Below are 18,404 nucleotides of genomic sequence, written 5' to 3'. Positions count from 1 at the left end.
ACGGCCTGTACAGGTTACAGGAATAGGAGTTGTGTACAGTTGTTTGTGGTGCATACGGTTTGGCTATTTGCGTAGGTTTTGTTGTGTACATAACGGGACGTTAGGATTTATATCGAATAAAGGGATTTGTGACACCTACAGTGTTCTCCTGGACTCGCAGTATAAAACGAACACAAACCTGCTGGAAAGTGGCTTCAGCTGTGTGCACAGGAGGTCGTCACGAAAATTTACTTAGCAAGAAACAACATCCATTTTTTGCTCTAGGCCTAGTGCACACACATGTGCAGTATGACGTAATGGGTTTTTGCTCTTTTTATTTTTTATACTAGCTCAACTCTGTTTCTGAAATGAAACGCAGTGCTACTACTAAAGTCTTCGGACATGAGTTTCGCCCAGAAAAAAAAAACACTGGTCGCCCACAGGCAACGTAAACTAAACAGAAAAGCGATGAGGTCTACTGATGTTAGTCATAATCTTGCACTCCATCCATTCCAAATTATAAGATGTTTTAATATTTCAACGTGGACTACAAATGAGTGAGCAGACATATACTGAAATCCACATAGATACATACGATTCAAAAAAAAAAACCTAGAACATCAGTCGGTTGTAACCTGTAAGTGTACAGCACAATCTCCTGAACTACTGATCGCCATGCTGGTGGTACGTTCTTGTCATGAATTGAATGTTTCATTTCATAGTACAATTTTCTCGGCACTGCAACTTTCCTGGCAACGGCCAAAGTAGCCATGTTAGATTAGAAGGTTGCAGAAATGAATGGTTTTCAGCCAACATCCGTTTCTTCAATGAGAATGAAATGGTCCACCCATAGCCAGTTACTACAAAATAATTCTGGGACGTCCACTTGCTTTTTCCACATGTGCATCAAAATTTGCACAGCACAACTACGGAAGTCAGAACCCTGTCACTTGCTACCTGAAGGTACATTCGGACATGTATATTGTACATACACAGCACCTAACGGTTATAGGGATGAAGCCGCCTACCAAATGGAGGATACTGGCCTCCCTGCCCAGGAAAGCCCATCATCTGCGGCCCTGCACCAGGAGGAAACTGCTGGTTGCCGTATAGATGAAACTGCGGCATTGGTTGCATAGGACCTTGTGGAATCTGCAGGCCTCCGAAACCTGGACCCTGCATCATTTGAGGACCTGGAGGTAGCTGCTGCCTTCCATGGCCAGGGAACAACATTGCTTGAGGTAGCTGGTGGTTGGGCATCTGTTGATTTCCTTGACCTGAATGCTGTGACATTTGAGCTTGATTTGAGCCTTGGGGAAAACCTGGGACTCCAAAGCCGGGGATCTGTGGAGGAGCACCAGGAGGGCCTTGTAGGATTCCCTGGTTGGCGTACTGTTGAGATCCACCTGAAGCAGTTTGTGGGTGTGGCTCACTGGAAGGATGAAACGATTGTGGGGATGGTGCTCCAGGTGTTGCCAGAATAGAAGCAGGCCCTGGTGGCACTACTGTACCAGTGGCTGCAGGAGGAGCTATAGTGCCAGCTGGCTGAGGACCAAGAATGGAAGGTCCGTGGTTAGCTGGAGCACTGTTCCCTCCAGTGTAATCGCGACCTCGCTCATTGTTGATCTGAAAGCAGATAAGGCCATCAATATATGTACTTAACACAAGACGACTCAAATATTAGCTCATTCCAGTCACCAGCAGCTTTTGCGTGGTGCATCCAAATCTTTATTCTCGAGCATGATGGTGCATCTGTTATATCAAATCCGTAGAGTGAGGAAGTGGTGAAGATTACCCTAACATTAAGATCAGTATGGCGTGAAAACGCGAGGTGAAGCTTGCAAAATCCGCCTTCATAGATGCTGTGTCCTTCTAATGCCTCTTTTGCTTTAACTGCAGTTTGAATATCTACAAGGAAGGCATAAAAGTTTGAGACATGTGCCGCACAAAAAACCTTGTGTAGCTGCAATTTTGATTTGTTTGTTTTTACCTGGATATTGGATTAATGCATGGAAGCCTGCATTTTTCTCAAAAATAGCAACCTTTTGCACAAACCCATAAGCAGAAAAGACCTGCCAATTACAGAGAACAAATAGTCAGTGCAAAATGCATGCAGGTGATGATATAACAGTGTTTGCAAAAGACCTGCCAATTACAGAAAACAGAAAGTCAGCGAAAAATGCATACATACGATGATTCAACTCTGTTTGACACATTACCTCGTGAAGGGCATCTATTGTAACAATATACTGCATATTCTCAACTGTCGCAAGAAGAACATTGCTTTCTGCCTCCTGATTCTTCCCATCCTGGGCCTAAACACAATCACTACATTAATATAAGAACAAGACAGACGTATATATGCACAGAATAAGTATTACCACTCCAGATCCATCAATAGCAGAAGGAGCAAGAGGAAGGTATGGGTTTGTATAGTCCCTAAAAGAAAAAGAAACCAATTATAAGTGGGGGATATCTTTAAAGGGCAACATGAGGGAATACTGAAAAAATAGTCAACAAGCAGAGTGATTTTATGGAGTATTTATTTTCCATTGTGTGTGATGAAAGAAATTGATAAGTGAATGTGATGAATTCTTAAATTAAGAAAGAGAGCAATTCTTACCTACTCCTGTGGCTCTGAAACTTGACATTTAGAACAGAATGTGCTGAATAATTTATTCTCAAAGTGCAGGCCCCATCAAGTTCTGGAAGCAAGTAGCTGCAGCACAACATAAACATATATAGTTATCCACCCATCTTTAAAGCGATTAAAGGAGTACAATAAAAATAGATATAACTTGATTACAATACCTAGGAATGCATCTGCCATCAAGAGCATCTTTTGCAGACGATGCTGTCTCAGCATCAGAGAACTGTATCAATGCCTACAAGCCAGAAAACCAAAAAAATAATCATCAAATAAACCTACTTGGGCAAAGAAAAGGAAATCATGCTTCTGTTCCTAGAGATATCAGCCAGCATGTGAGACTGCAAGGGATGACCACATGAGAACTGTTACTAATTGAGTACAAGCTCATCACCTGATAACCAGATGCCTTCTCAAAGGTAGCAATCTTGTGAACATATCCAAAAGCAGAAAATACCTGGTAAACAAACTCTGGTTGTCAATACAATAAGTACAATAATAAAGTAAATCAAATGTATGAAACTATGAATTCAGATAGATAAAATAAAAGTGAGCATAAATGGGAAAAGGAGCAACAGAGACCAACTAATATCTGAATGCAATGCAATGCTAAATCTTAATTATAAAAGCTTGAAAAAAAAGCAGAGAGGCATACAACGCAAATTCCTCACTAATAGACATAACTATGATACTCAAGGAAAAGAGTTGCAAGGAAAGTTTTGAAGATTTACAAGCAGACCATTTTAAGATATGGAGGCCCTTTTAAAGTTTAAACCACTAATAACCAAATGACAAAGGAAATCAACATACTGTCTTGAGACACAACTATAACTCATGGAAGTTTTAACTACGTTATGGCCTAGAGTCAATATTTTGCATGGCATTTATGGCAGATGGACCAGAAAAAGAAGGATTTTAGCAAGCAGCAAATCTACAACGATTAGAGCTACGCAAAAAAGGAAACTATGAGTTCAGGTCACCAAGGTTTCAATCCTGAAAGGCATTTTTTAGGCATCTCTACAAAGCGGCACGTAAATTATTCCAAGAAAAGGAGAAGTGCTCCTCCATAGAAATCATGAAGCTCACTTTAACAGCACATTATACAGGTGTCTCCGTCATTTGAGACTAGAGAGCATAAAAACTTCTAGAAGCACTCGTGCAAGTCGTGTCCAAAGGGTTCAATTACGGAATATGGTTTCAAAAACAGAATCCATTTAACGTTGAAGGGGCTTCAGATGGTGTACTTTTAACTTCATTGATTTAAAGTTACACGTGGCATCATTTTGGTATGAATGTGACGCAAAATACTATTTGTCGGAATTCTTTGAGGGCGTGAATGAAGTGTACATATTTAGAAGTTTTGGCAAAATGAAATCGGTTATTTGTTTTTTGCCCTTAAGCCTATTAGTACCACTATGAGAAAGAACACGAAGAGTTATTTGACAGGGAACCACCACTGTAGCATCTTCATCTTGTTCTTTTAGAGTAACATCTTCATCTTGTTCAGCGTTCCGGATGGCTTTCTGGGGATACTTGTAACCAATCTAATCCTCACTAAGGTTTTTTAAAAAAAATCTAATCCTCACATCTTTTAGTTCCATACAGTGTCCTTGGACACATCACATTCAGAAAGTATTTCATACAATCCTGATAGAGGCAACAAATAAATCGACTTTTATGCTGCCAACTATGATGTAACCAACAAACATGAGGGAGTGAGGGAGAGGGAAGAGGGGAGTGGGAGGTGGCGGATGTTAACGTCCTAGTCGAGGATACAGTTGGAGGGAAGGAAGGGGGTAGGGCAGCGATGAGTAAGGGAGAGGAAACAAACACACACATGTGTTCTTGTTGCGGCAGCCAGCCAAGATACTCCGTGAGAACAGCCTGCTAATCCATTCATACCATGGGAAAAAAGGGCTACAAGTTACTAAGACAGTTCCTGGTGAATCAAATTATTCCTGCAGACAACATCAGCTGAAGTAAACAACGGAAATCATGTTGCAACTCTTAACTTCCTTACCAAGTGCAGAACATCGATGCTCACAGCATCTGGCAGAACACCCTCCATGGTCACCAGCAAAACATTTCCTGCGGCGTCCCCCGTGTTCTTGCTGTTGACAATCTCCTGTCTATTGGAGTACTGGAGGTACACATTTTTGCCTCTTACCTGTGCTGGCTCCGCAGACGATGCGTAATAAGATACCATAGCAATTGCCTGATTTTGGTCAGCCTGCAACACAGGTAAAATTGTGTTTGTTGATACGGTATAGAACAAACAGTACTCACATTACATTCTAGATTTCTATCTTTCTTTCACATAATCAGCTATCATTCCTTCCCGAGACAAACTCCATAGAAAATTACATCGAAAATGCACTGGATTGATTGCAAAGAGAATGACAACAACAAAGATCCCGCTTGGAATACCGTTTTAATATCCTGTCCCGAAATATTTAGTGTGCTGTTTCGTTGTTCCCCGGAATTCCATCCAGATTTGTGTGGCCACACGCGGTCACTGAAAAATTAGGCGCTCGCCATGCACAAAACGTCGGAGAGACAAAAACGGACCGACCAAAAATACTGTGAACCAAGTGCAGATTATGGAAGCAGTTGCAGCCCGTAATCATTACGGCCATTTTTCCTAAAATACGCTGAACCAAGCGAGCCCTCAGGTTTTTCCTTGTGCGAAGACATATTAAGCAAGGTTATTTATATGTAATTTCACCACACACATTATTTCTTGTGCAAGAATCTACAATGAACTGCAATATCAATAGGGAACAATAGTAGCCTCTGCAGCACGGATAGCTGGCCTGAAGCCCGTGTCCGTGTCGGATACCGTATCCGATACGGATTCGTCCCTGATACCCAAGTATTGGCAACAAATTGGTAAACAAACCATTTACAAAATTCGGCGATACCTTTTCGATACGTATTTGCCCCAACCCGGTACCACCCAGCCGAGGTAGGTATGGATACCCTACTTCGTTCCTCTCCTCTCCCGTTCTCACTTACCCCACCCGTGACCTAGCCGCTAGCTCCCTCTTGAGCAGCTGGCGGTGGCGACCTAAGCAGCTCCTTGCAAGGCAGCCAGCTGTCAGGATACATTCCTTCCTCAGTTCCTCCTCTCCGGTGCACTCCTTGCTTCTCTCTACCTTCCTCCAGTCGACTGCCATCTAATTACAGCTCCCTCTTCCTCTCTAGAAAATCAACATACTGTCTTGAGAACACCCTCTCTCTCTAGCTTCTTTTTGTAGATTGCTACCTAATGGCGCAGCAACCTACAAACCTTAAGGCTCCACTATGGAATCATGTTACTATTTTACAGAAATCAGCAGGTGGGGGCAGTACCAAAATGGAAACGCAATTTATTTGATCATATTGGCACCTCTAGCTGCTCGAGAGTGCAAGTCCATTTGTTGAAAACACCCCGTATTGGCGCATTTTCAAATGCTGTATTTCCGTATCCTTATCGGTGCCGCATAGATAGGAGCGCATCGATCCCTAACTCCAGATTCAAATCAATTAAACTCTTCAGCCTCTTGAGGCAAAAGTGAATGGAGCATCGAGTCAGTCACACCTTATATCAAGAAAAAAAAAACTAAACGGCCAACATACGCTCATTCCTGGACTCGATTTGGTGAGCAGGAGAACTAAACTGGCGCCAGTTCAACATTCAGTTGACTAACTTCGTCCTTACGCCGGTTCAACAGCAGCAACGCAGGCAATAGACCGAAACCACGGACGAGGACGAAACTAAGAAGAATCTGGGAAGTAATACTCACGAATTCGATGAAGGCCTGGTTGCGGTTGGCGCCGACGTTGCACTTGGTGTTGACGACCTTGCCGAAGGGGCTGCCCAGCTCGGCCAGCTCCTCGTCGGTGCACTCCCACGGCAGGTTCCTGACGTGTATCACCTTCGACGGCGGCTGGGTGTACCGGAACTGCGGGTTCCCGCCGGAAGCCATCCCCGCTCCCCTCCTCCTTCTCGATCTTCCCTCGGCACTTCCGGCGTCTACAGATTCCCTCGGGGCGGAACTCGCGGTATAGGAGCCTGAACTTAACGGCGGCGAGCGGCGAGCGGCGAGAGGCCGGAGCGGGGGAAGACGGGCTTCCGAGTCGCCTGCCCTGCCCTGCCTAGGGTTTCGTGTCCAGTGAGGATGGGGGCAGCTGGGCTAAAAAGGCGGTCCTTCGATGGGTCGGCGCGGTGGGCTTGGGCCATCTTGCGCGAATCTCGAGGCAACCATCTGACGGCGCAAAACGCATCGCGAGGCAAACCTACCTTAAACCACATCGTGACAGAAACCCACCTCAGTTCGCTGTCCTGAACCCCCGCGACCGCCGGAGAAATGGCGCCGCGGAGGCGGGATCGCCGGAGTCGCCGCGACCCCTCGCCGTCGCCCTCCCACCCAAGCGGGCCGCGCGCTTCCTCCTCAACCCCACGCCCACGCCCCCGCCTCGCCTTCGTCGCGCTTCCCCTGCTTCTCCTCATCCTCGCCGCGCTTCACTTCACCGGCCGCCTTTCCGGTCCCCAGGCGCCCCGGACGACCCCAATCTCAGTCTACGAGCGCGGCCTAGTCAAGCGCCAAGTCTCCGCGGACGAGATCCTCGCCGTAATGGTCTCCTTCCTCCTCTCGCCCGGTCTCCAGTCGTTCCAGCTGCGCGTGCCTCTAGTGCTTGCTTGAGTTCATCGCCACTGACGGGTTGCTTTTTCGGTGCCGTGGCGGCGCTGCAGGAGCACGATAGGGTTTCGGAGAACCGGTCGCTCCGCCACTTCCCCAACCCCGTCCTCGCTTACGTGACTCCCTGGTGCGTCATTCCTGCCTGTGTGCTACCCTCTACAATTACTTACAGCCACAAGCGCAATGATGATTTTAAATTCTGCAGTTGTTACTCCACAAAAATGCATTGCAAGCCATTCAAATACTAAATCACACTACTGCATCAAGTTGGAACTTTAGAGATCTTGTCCACATTGGCACATTCAAAACAAAAGGAAGTATACTGAAATGCACTTGTCCATGTATATAAACTTGTTCTATTATAAGGACTATTGACCTCGATATACAAATACAAAAGAAACTAGTCTGCGTAATACGCATTTAGGCATTACCTTTTCATTGCTGTAAATCTTATTTCTCAAACGTTTTGCTCGTGTACACTTGCCGTGCTATGAACTTTGCTGCAGGAACTCTAAAGGTTATGACATGGCAAAGTTGTTCAGCACTAAGCTTACTCATGTATCACCAGTGTGGTATGACTTAAAGAGGTATGTGGTTTCCATCCCAGGATGTAGTTTCCAAGTATCCTGTTTCATCATTTTGTTTTTCATTACGTGTTCTTTGCCCAGTGATGGGAACAAGCTAGTTTTGGAAGGGCAGCACAATTATGATGCCGGATGGGTCTCCGAGCTTCAAAGTAATGCATCTTTGGTAATATGTCTTCCTTCCTCTGCAGTTCCCTATGTACTTATTATGTTGGCCAAGGATCTGTTCTCTCCAGGGTGTGCATAAGAGAACATATCTAGTGATACCACATCTTATTTGATACAATGATACCACTCTTTAAAATTTAAATTTTAAATGTTAAAAAAATTTAAAACCAAAATTTTGGGTGTTCACAAGATGCGTCTCTACGTGCCCTTGTAACTTTCATAACCAAATTCAAAATACCCTAAGAGAAACAAAAATGAGAAATCAAGCATGAATAGTGTCACATAAAGACAAAAACACAAATGCCACTATTCACATAGTATTTGTCTTTTTTATTTCTCTTGGTGTATTTTAAATTTGGTTGTGAAAAATCTAGAGAATGTAAACACATATCTTGTCAACAGCCACAAATTTATTTCTAAATTTTTTGACACTTAGAATTCAAAATTTGTGAAGATGTATCATGGTATCATGTAAGAGATGGTATCACTAGATATTTTCCCGTGTGCATAAGTATGACGGTAAACTAATAGCGTTTTCTTGTTCTCTATTCCTTATGTTGGTTCCTTAGGTAGTGCCAAGAGTTGTCTTGGAAGCATTCCCTGGTGTTGTACTTCTAAAAAAGAAGCCAAGGGACAAAGCAATTGACCTTATAGTGAGTGAATGCAGGTAAAATGTGTTTGTATTATTGCATCTCCAGATGTAGGTACTCTTATGATTGTCAGTTTGATGCCTGACTGTCAGTCCATAGGGATAAGGGATATGATGGTATTGTGCTGGAATCCTGGTCAAGATGGGCTGCCTATGGTGTGCTAGATGATCCAAAGCTACGCAAACTGGTAAATCATTTACCTTCATACCATACTATCTCTACTATTGTTCCAACCAAGAATTTTGCATGACAGTTGTGAATTGTGGGCATGGTGTGCTGGAATCCTTTTTGATTTAGCACTTATATAATATTTTTGGGCTTTGGACAGTTGTGAATTGTGATCCTCTTGTTTTTGTCTCACAATCCGTCACTGTTCATACCTTAGTTCCAATGTTATACGCTAGGATGGCATGCTTTAGTAAATCAGAGAGTACCAACTTTGTTGTGAACCTTTTGTTAGTTGTCTCATCAGCTTGACGCGGTTGTCATGGATCCAGCTCGAGACCACTGGTCGAGCTGGCTCACTATACCTGTCCTCCTCCGATCATCGCGAGATACTCTCATCTACTTCTTCCCATAGGAGCAAATCCATTTTGCAATATTTTCTGCAGGAAGTACTTCATGTTTTTTTCTGGTTTAGTGTTTTATTCAAAAGAAAATACATGAACAACGATATTTTGGCCCAATAAAAATCCTTAACCCCCATGTTGCCACACTCAGACATGCTAGTAGATGTAAGAACTCATAACCCACCTGATCCACCTGATATCCCTATCCCAGAGCCAGTGTGCACCCTATTACGATCTAAAGAAGATTGGAATTACTCCCGTGAACTGTTTATTTCTCTACTTAGAATTTGAAGGTAGCTAGGCATATGTATTATCAAGGCAGCCCTTTGTGTTGAATTACAAGGCAATTCGACTTAAGGGTCGAGACCATTCTTGGTATATGGTCCTTTTGGCACAATTATTGTACAGAGGGAATACTACAGCTGGCATAGATCAGAGCAAGCCTTTGTTTATTGCACAACACTACAAGTCTACAACCAATAGTACAATTGCAGCAAAAGAACAGAAATGCTGCTGACCTGGTGGGTGCTGCTGCTTACTGTGATCATTCTTTTACTATTATGTTTACAGAAAGTACCTCTGTCCTTATTTACTTGCCATTATGGATATCAGCAGTCTCCAAAAAAAAATCGTTTTGCAGATAAGCAAAAGAGTTACGCATCATTGCATTGGTAGTAAAGAAAATTGGCGAAGTTACCCATCCCTGTTAGGATTACAAAATCGAGCAGTACATGGTTGATTAGCCAACACCTGTAAGCAGGATGAGTTCACTGTTGGCAGCTGTTTTTAGTCGGTAGCCTGCCAAGTACGAATTCCTGCCGCGGCAGGTGACTCGGGCGGATGTGTCCAAGAAGCACTCGGAGTAGGAAGTACTCGAGTGATGCAGGAGGCACTTGGGCTTGTAAAGCAGCATGGAAGCGCAAAGAAGATACTCAAAAGCACGACCGGTTTAGGCCAAAAGACGGAGAAGAAGGCAAGAAGCCAATTCCTGCCAAGACCTACACGGAGACCTGCCTAGTTTAGATGCGGGTTAGACTTAGATTTGAACATTGTAAACGCTTACGTCTTGTAATCATTTTCTTACATCATGGGAAGTCCACCACGGGAAGTTCAGGCGCCTCATATACATGTAAGAGGTGATGGTCAATTGATCTATCCAACACACTGTCGATTAAATCAACACAATCTACTTTTTATCCTCTAAACCCTTGTGTTGCTTCTTGTTCTTTGGTGTCCCTTGTTTTCAGCAAGCATCGAATCATGATCGACCTAAGGGCGAGCAAATCGACTCGGATCAGTCCATAGCTGCTAGCCTGCTACGAGCCCTGACGGGGTCCCTCCCGGGTGACGGGGTGAGTGGGCTTTCGGGTTCCAAAAGCACCCTGCCGGATTGTCTTGTGTATCGCGCTTCCGGCCGGGTCTCCCTCGGCGATGTTATCTTGTGTATCGCGCTCGACGCGGAGCATACACAGCGACGTGTTCTCGTGCAAACACCCACGTGTCTGCTCCTGCCCATGCATGTGCCTCCTCTTCAATGATGCTAACAAGCTGCTGCACTTGGGGATCATCTCCGCTGATGACGCAGGAACTCCGCTGCTTCTAGATTGACCAGGCCATTTGCGCGACCATGGGAACCGCTCCATTTTGTTGATCTTCCTTGATCGTAGAAGACCACCAGTCCACAGAATTCACGACCGTCGTGTGGGTGTTGCCTTTTGAGCAGATCCAAGAACGGATTTCGTCGGACCTGGCGTCTGAAAGGGCTGTCTGCGAGAAGATGCTACATTGACTCTGGTTACTCTTCGCAGAGAAAGCACTTGTGTACATGCAGCAGGTCAAGCCAAGCCAGCCTGTCTGTGATGTATCATCAACCAAATATAGCCAACCAGAGGAAGTTTAACTCGTTGCCTTCCAGATTGCTGAGGCAACTGAGGTTTGGAACATATTTTTCTTTCTGTTTATATTACCTCTGTCCGGATTTAATTGACTTCAATCAATACGTTATTTGTTCATTAGCCTTCTCTCCTCCGCGTCGATTAAATAGGAACGGAGGGAGTACGTTAGTACAAAAGCAAGAAAGACTAATGATATAAATATGCTTTTCCCTCATAATGTTTTTTTTATCATTTCACAAGTCTAGAACATTCTGTGTATATTAGTTGTCAAAAATTTAAACTGGACACATTTGAAAACATCTATTTGAGAATGGAGGGAGTTGCACTCTTGGGGGGTTCTTTCATTAATATTTTTGCTGCATGCTGCAGGCACTTCAATTTGTTAAGCAACTGGGGGAGGCTTTGCATTCTATCAGTTCCCAATTAAGTACCAGGAACCATTTGGAACTAATTTATGTTATCCCAGCTCCACGAATGGAAGGGCTGAACAATCAAGACTTTGGACCTGAAGATCTTCTGCAGTTGGCTGACTCTGTGGATGGTTTTTCTCTTATGACATATGACTTCTCCGGACCACAAAACCCTGGCCCCAGTGCACCTCTGAAGTGGATACAGTATTCTTTAACAACACTTCTCCCAGACAAGGGTTCTGCTTCTCGTGGTTATTCTCACATGATATTCCTTGGAATTAATTTTTATGGGAACGACTTTCTACTTTCCAAAGGTACACGCACTCATTTTCACATCCTTGCTACTGAAGTGAACAAAGAACCTTTTCATGTAACCAGCTGAAAGAGAGAGTTCTCCTTTGCGCCCTGTTTCCTTGAAATGCCACTGGATTGACCCATATTATGATAATACTTTTTTTGTGGGGCATATTATGATACGTATTATACTTTTAAACTATATAGGGTCATGGTGTACAATTGGTAACACATGGTACTTTTTTAATGGTGCAAGATATTATGATGCATGCTTCGAAAAGACCGTTTCTTATTAATATATGTACACAGGTGGTGCTGGTAGTTCTATTACTGGAAGAGATTTCATTCATTTACTTGAGAAATACAAGCCATCTTTGCAGTGGGATGACAAAAGTTCAGAGCATTTTTTTATATATTCGGATGAAGGCGTGAGGCATGCTGTATTTTATCCGACACTGATGTCCCTTTCTGTACGTTTGGATGAAGCACAAGATTGGGGGATAGGGCTTTCAATCTGGGAAATTGGACAAGGTTTGGACTACTTTTTTGATGTTCTCTAGGAATATTTCATTTATGATTATGATTGTTAGTTTCTGAGCAATGTCTGTTAATTACTTTAACACCTACTGTTGTGAAGTACCAAGATAACTATATGGCAATTTGTTGTATGCATTTTGAGCGTTATTGCATTTGAATCTTTATCTGATAGTGGATCACATCCTTCATGGAAACTCTGCGATATACAAGGCTTTCCTTGAGTCATCATGCAAGTACAGTTACAGACTTACAGTTAGAGCAGTCAACTACATTCAGAATTTGCGCGGTGTTATTCATCTTGCTTCCACATGCTGGATATCTCCTACTCCCTCCGTTCCTTTCTATAGTGCCTATTGTATTTTGGCATGGAAATTAGCGCAAGCCATTTTTTTGACACAAAACCCCCTAGCGATCTTAGAGACAAAATGGGAAACTGAAATCAGATCTCAGAAAATAATCATGTTTCCATAACCGATCGCGTCATGTACTCCCTCTCTCCCGCTATTCTTTCCATAATCAGATTGGTTTCCACATTTTCTGGACGGGAATAGATTGGTTTCCACATTTTCTGGACGGGAATAGATTGGTTTCCAGATTTTCTAGATGGGAACAGATTCGTTCCCAGATTTTCTGGACGGGAACAGATCAGTGGAAGGGGTTCTTTGCAAAAAAACATAGCTTTACTCTTATATTCTGAAACAAAAGTGAAAAAACAATAGGCATTATAGAAAGGAACGGAGGGAGTATTATTCTTCGTAGGTTAGCCTTTCACAGATGTGCATTGTTATACGAGTTACATTTTGATTCGGTTCCCAGACAGATATATCATATTATGATTATGTGATCCTGCAGTTTCTGCTCTTTTTGTCCATTTGCGACTTCATAAATCACTACAGCCATTTAATACGTAATGCAATTATATACGTTCAAAAGGAGTGACAAGTAATCCTGGAATAGAAGAACTCATACTCCCTCCGTCCAGAGGTAGTATTTTTGTTTATTCAGCCCATGTTCCTCCTTTTTACTTGAGGCTTTTTTATGTACATCCTTGCTTAGCAAGTTGCTTTTAGCATGGCTCGGAAAATAGGGAGAGTAAGATCAACACACGTTTTGACTGACAAGAAAATGCATGGTATACATCGTGTTTTACTGCATGCATCCTTATTTTCATTTTCATTGTTCCTTTTGCTTTTTTGCCCAAAACATCTCTACTTCTTCTGCTGTTCTTCCGGGGATCCTTCCAGCTATAAGTTCCCACCTACATTAAGCCATCATATGAGCAGCACATTTAGGGAACTGCAGATGATGTTATTTGCTTGGAACTAATAGATATGTGGATTTCATGAGTCTGTCAAATGATTTTCTTCATTTTGGCTCGAAACACATTCCACACATATGTATAGCAGTTTAAGGGTAGTAGGAAACCTGTTCCCGACAAGCCTGTGCATTCTGAATACTAGATCTTCCTCTGCTTCTGTGAAATCAACGAAATGCTGTGCGGTGCTATTAACTTCTGCAAACATTATATAATAAAAAACTTGGTCATACAATTAAGAAAAAGATTCTGGTAATCAACCATGTAGGAGTATTTTAGGCCACTAGAAGGCATATGAAAATAACAACTGTTTCTTCTTCCTTCTTTAGTTGTCCTTTTGAACAAAATGGCTGTAATTAAAAGTTACTGCCTCGGGTTTCACTATGTCTATCTCGTATGTGGGCACAAAAGTTCAGGCATGTTCGATGGAATTGGACCATACTTGCTTACATTAGATAGAAATAGCAATATTTTATGTAACTATAGCAAAACATGGTCCACTTCCATCAGATACAACTTTTGTGCCCCTATTAGGTACATGCTCCAGACTGATGTAGTGAAGCGGAGGGAGTATAATTAGTAGAAGAGAGAGTGAAGAAGATTAGAAGGAAACAAACAAGAGAAGCAGTATGGTGGTGAACCTTTCGCTTCATGGACACCCATGGTCTTGGAGTTCTTCACCAAGCTTTTACTGCTCATATCCTTCCGAGAAGACAACGTTTCTTAAATGGTAAGGTTGGACTATGAGGTACCACAGAGGGTGGTTAGACTTTGAGGTAGTGCATACACCCTTGTATGACCTTATTCTCTCCTAGTCTCTGCCTGGGATGAAACATGAGCAAATCTTTGGCTTTTATAGAGACAGAGTTGGTAGTCACTATTGACTAGTCATAGGCTGTTGGCTTTCCCCTTCCCAAAACATCTGCCAGAAAAGATCCTACCATTATTGTAGAAAGGTACATGGTCGATTGAAACTGAGAAGTCAGTTTACCCAATTGAAGTCCTTCACTTTATATGCAGTGACATGTAGCTCAAGCGTTGAGGCAAAAAAGGAGACCCAGTTTGTATTTACAGGTTGTCATAAGCCTCGGATTAAAACCACCTAGCCAGCCAGGGACAGCAGTGTCCTTTATTTTTCTGTCTACTACCTATGGTATCTCTGCTTATATAGGCTGATCTGTAGAGTCCGTTCGTTAAAAGTTTAATGTTGTCACCAGCCTCTTACTTTGCTCCTTCCATATTTTTTGGTCTGGTTTATTTTGTTTATGATTAAGCATATGTTTTAGCCTCAAGCGTCCCGACTGAGCATCCTTTAATGTGAAATACACTGTACCCATACATATTGCAGTATATTGTGTAATTTCAATTGTACACTGAAATTGTGCAGTATAATCAAACCTGTTAAATTGGTTCAAGGGACCAAATTTAAACGTTGGGTTGGTGTTATTAATATGTTTTTATTTATTAACACACTAGAATCTTGCAATGTCCATTTATGTCGATGTCATATTGTTTTGATGACATTTGTAGTTATATATGATGCATCTCTGCTGGCAGCATTATTGGTTCTAGCCAGCCGATCTGGCGGTCTGATATCAGTTAAGGTCAATCAATATATCGCGTATCTCCTTGGGATTGCAATGCATTCACAATTCTTTCTTTTTTGGAAGACTTATCCGCTTGTTTCAGGTACCTGTCCCATACACAATGCGAATCTGGTACCTGTCCCATCGACACTGTGCTGGTTGCTTTGTTGTGAGAAAAATACTGTGTTGAACTGAACCTGAGCATTTTGCTATGCTCTTTTTGACAGTGTTTTGCTACGCTAATCTAACTTAAAGCAGGTTCCCAGAGTATAGATTTGTTGACCTTTCCTCGTATGGCGGGGCCTGGGACCAAATAAAAGACATAGAGTATTAATTAAAATTTGAATCCATTGCAATCAAGCAGTGGGTGGTTGCTACCAAGGAGAGTCGGGACTGGATACTGGAGGCGACTGGTTGGTGCATAGTCCTCAAGTCCATCTTTGTTTGCTGCTGAACTGTAGCTATCCAGGACGGCACGACCCGCGTGGCAGACACGTGAATAGGTCGGGTCTTCACGTGAACCAGCGGGGACCTGAAGCTGAAAGAAGTGGGCATCTACGTTTGCGTAGCCAGATGTTCCTCGAGAGCCTGCCGTCAATCCGTCACGGTCTGTACGCATCGCCGCAATTTATTCTGTGAACGCGATGGCCAAGAAAGTTCCACAAAAATCAGAAGAGCAAGATACCAAACCGGACATAGGCATCTGTGAGTAGCAAGGTTTCAAAAACACGCAGAATAGAACAAAATACAGTAGCAATAATCGAATATCATGGTGTGCTGAATCTTACAAGAAATGCAAGCACATGAACATTCAATAGAAAATGCTTGGTTTTTCCAAAAAGAGGACAATGAAATTAAATCTTCTTGAAGAATTGGTCCTTTGCGTGGTTTATAGACAGATGGTTTTATATCACTGAAAGGATTATTTTAGATTGCATACAAAGTAATACTAACGTACATAGTAAACCAGAGAAACGAATCAAACCAACTCGACACGGAAAACTTGAGTGCTGGAAAAAATCCAAATGCGCAGTTCTCAAAATTTAAGGGCCTATTTCATACTACAAATGATTTTCATTGGAGAACTTGAATCCTTAGGAAAAAAGATTCTACTAGGTTGTTGATTGAATCATATTGTATTCTTTTTCTAACTAACCGTTTATAGTACATTTTGTATCGCGTCAAGCTTAACATCCACTCGATCTTCTTCTTGAAAGGGGGGCAACAACTTTGTCCCAATCTATTGATTAAGAAGAAGTTTTACATGAGAGTACATGCATAGAAAAAGATACAAGGGATTACTCTTCCGGCATGAGATGACCTAAACTTTTGGCGCCTGCAAGAACCCATAGACGTGCCTCTCTTTTAATCCTATCTAGGACTACAAGCGACGGAGCGCTCTTACTAAGGAAGACCCTATCGTTACACTCGTTCCACACTTAGTTTTCTTTTTCTTTTTTTCTTGGTTGTGTGTATCCGTACTACCATTAGGGTATTGCGTTATTGTAGAGGTTGGATGTAATTGGTATCTTTTGATGTTAATATATTTTCTTTATCAAAAGAAAAGTGACAAGAAGGGTGACGGATGCCATGCCCTTGCGGTTTTGGACGAAACCTCCCTCCATGTATCCGTATTACCATTAGGGTATTGCGTTATTGTAGAGGTTGGATGTAATTGGTATCTTTTGATGTTAGTATATTTTCTTTATCAAAAGAAAAGTGACAAGAAGGGTGACGGATGCCATGCACTTGCGGTTTTGGACGAAACCTCCCTCCATGATCTCCCACCACTCGGAGATGGTGAGATTCGCCCAATTATGTTGGTTGCCCTCGATAATTCCCAACCATTCCATTGCGGAGCTCCAAATACGTGTAGTGTGGCGACAATGAACCAAAAAAATCTATTTTGCCCAATTATGTTGGTTGCCCTTGATAATCCGGAATTCGGCCAGACACGCTTCGCCAAGCGGTTGGCCGTCCAAATTCTATTTTGACTAGAAAGCCACGCAAAAAACTTACCTTCGTTGATGCCCATGCCTTCCAAATAGTTTTTTCCATGGAGGAGATGATGGAGCCAAAAAATTGCATTTCATAGGCCGACTTGGTGGAGTATTCCCCATCCGCGGTGAGCTTCTAAGTGCTATCGCGTTCATGTCGGGATGAAGTTGTATTTTGCTGATTTGCGGCCACAACTCCACAAATTGCAAGAAATGCTCCATGGAGAAAACATTGTAAGTCAATATTGGCAATCCAAGCATCACCGTCAAGCACATGGGCAACTTTCTAATTCTTCCGCTTGGAGCTCTCGTAAAGTAGCGGCGCAATATCAATTGACTTTTTCCCACGAAGCCAAGGTGCATGCCAAAAGGGAGTTTTCTTCCCATCCTCACGAGTGATGTCGCTGGCGGCGGAGAACAACTCCATAGCATCAACGGTGCATGGGTTGCCGGAACCGATCCAAATTTTGTTGGGGTCTTTCCACTTTAGCCAAGGCCAATGAAGCCCAAGCGCCGTCACAAATTTTTCCAAATGAAGCACCCCTAACCACGTCGAGTTTTTTTGGCTGGCATATCGTTTCCCAATTCACCTTCCATTTGGCCCTAGTGGTGGTATCCTTGGCGGACCAAAGAAAAGCACGCTCGATCTTGTTGATGAACTTCATGGTGCCCAGCTTTCCACTCAATCTTCTTGGTAAAATCTTTTGATTTCCCCTACGATGCAATCAAACAAACTTTGTTACACATAAAATCTCTGAGAGTTGAAATGGGCAATGACACTGTAGCCCTATGTTTTTCCTCTTTTGAAATCCTGATAACCAAAGTTGCCAGCATTCCTAAGATAGAAAATCCCAGAGTATATTACTCAAATGTGGTCGTACACGCATCCATGTTATTTCGTAATTTGTAAATCTTCGTGATAGTACATAGCAATCTATCAATAGCGACGTATGCCTAATATGTGATAGCCTATGACTGCCTCCTTCAGTGCCTCAGTGGTACACATCACAGACGTGCTGAAAAAAAAAACAAATCAATTATTACAAGATAACATCCAACACCAACAGTAGCATGAACTTGTGGCTGGCAGC

General features: G+C 42.8%; 3 protein-coding genes across 4 annotated transcripts; 1 reads left to right on the top strand and 2 right to left on the bottom strand.

The window, feature by feature from the left end:
• Window positions 1-610: 610 nt before the first annotated feature.
• Window positions 611-6,741, bottom strand: LOC124659718 (polypyrimidine tract-binding protein homolog 1-like). Of its 2 annotated transcripts, none has more exons than XM_047197539.1 (10): window positions 6,412-6,741; window positions 4,647-4,856; window positions 3,021-3,083; window positions 2,791-2,864; window positions 2,603-2,698; window positions 2,361-2,418; window positions 2,199-2,294; window positions 1,970-2,051; window positions 1,775-1,887; window positions 611-1,605 (listed from the first exon to the last, which is right to left on the bottom strand). In XM_047197539.1, the coding sequence occupies exons 1-10, from the start codon at window positions 6,592-6,594 to the stop codon at window positions 979-981; spliced, it is 1,602 nt and encodes a 533-aa protein (XP_047053495.1). In that variant the 5' UTR covers window positions 6,595-6,741; the 3' UTR covers window positions 611-978. The 2 variants fall into 2 exon arrangements, with proteins under 2 accessions (XP_047053495.1, XP_047053496.1); XM_047197540.1 differs by lacking the exon at window positions 6,412-6,741 and adding an exon at window positions 4,464-4,584 and having other exon boundaries at window positions 4,647-4,752.
• Window positions 6,742-6,975: 234 nt separating this feature from the next.
• On the top strand, window positions 6,976-12,730 carry LOC124667876 (chitinase domain-containing protein 1-like). The gene is made up of 8 exons (XM_047205113.1): window positions 6,976-7,239; window positions 7,362-7,435; window positions 7,815-7,895; window positions 7,977-8,058; window positions 8,630-8,727; window positions 8,810-8,897; window positions 11,544-11,898; window positions 12,188-12,730. The coding sequence occupies exons 1-8, from the start codon at window positions 6,976-6,978 to the stop codon at window positions 12,436-12,438; spliced, it is 1,293 nt and encodes a 430-aa protein (XP_047061069.1). The 3' UTR covers window positions 12,439-12,730.
• Window positions 12,731-13,391: 661 nt separating this feature from the next.
• On the bottom strand, window positions 13,392-14,564 carry LOC124667879 (transcription factor TRY-like). The gene is made up of 3 exons (XM_047205114.1): window positions 14,372-14,564; window positions 13,841-13,928; window positions 13,392-13,673 (listed from the first exon to the last, which is right to left on the bottom strand). Exons 1-3 carry the CDS (start codon window positions 14,427-14,429, stop codon window positions 13,589-13,591), a joined length of 231 nt encoding a protein of 76 aa, XP_047061070.1. The 5' UTR covers window positions 14,430-14,564; the 3' UTR covers window positions 13,392-13,588.
• Window positions 14,565-18,404: the final 3,840 nt, after the last annotated feature.

The sequence above is a fragment of the Lolium rigidum genome, chromosome 6, assembly GCF_022539505.1.
Source record: "Lolium rigidum isolate FL_2022 chromosome 6, APGP_CSIRO_Lrig_0.1, whole genome shotgun sequence".
In the NCBI taxonomy this organism is placed as follows: domain Eukaryota; kingdom Viridiplantae; phylum Streptophyta; class Magnoliopsida; order Poales; family Poaceae; genus Lolium; species Lolium rigidum.
Note: the sequence above shows the minus strand (reverse complement) of the source record. Positions and strands in the feature narration are given on the sequence as shown.

Coding starts and splice junctions, on each gene's coding strand:
- LOC124667879 (XM_047205114.1), bottom strand. CDS start 14,429: ATGAGCAGTAAAAGCTTGGTGAAGAACTCCAAGACCATGGGTGTCCAT. Junction 13,929..14,371: donor GGGTGTCCATGAAGCGAAAG/GTTCACCACCAT, acceptor TAATGTTTGCAG/AAGTTAATAGCACCGCACAG. Junction 13,674..13,840: donor CACAGGCTTGTCGGGAACAG/GTTTCCTACTAC, acceptor GGCTTAATGTAG/GTGGGAACTTATAGCTGGAA.
- LOC124659718 (XM_047197539.1), bottom strand. CDS start 6,594: ATGGCTTCCGGCGGGAACCCGCAGTTCCGGTACACCCAGCCGCCGTCG. Junction 1,888..1,969: donor TGCATTAATCCAATATCCAG/GTAAAAACAAAC, acceptor CCTTCCTTGTAG/ATATTCAAACTGCAGTTAAA. Junction 1,606..1,774: donor ATACTGATCTTAATGTTAGG/GTAATCTTCACC, acceptor ATCTGCTTTCAG/ATCAACAATGAGCGAGGTCG.
- LOC124667876 (XM_047205113.1), top strand. CDS start 6,976: ATGGCGCCGCGGAGGCGGGATCGCCGGAGTCGCCGCGACCCCTCGCCG. Junction 8,059..8,629: donor TTCAAAGTAATGCATCTTTG/GTAATATGTCTT, acceptor TTGGTTCCTTAG/GTAGTGCCAAGAGTTGTCTT. Junction 8,728..8,809: donor CTTATAGTGAGTGAATGCAG/GTAAAATGTGTT, acceptor GTCAGTCCATAG/GGATAAGGGATATGATGGTA.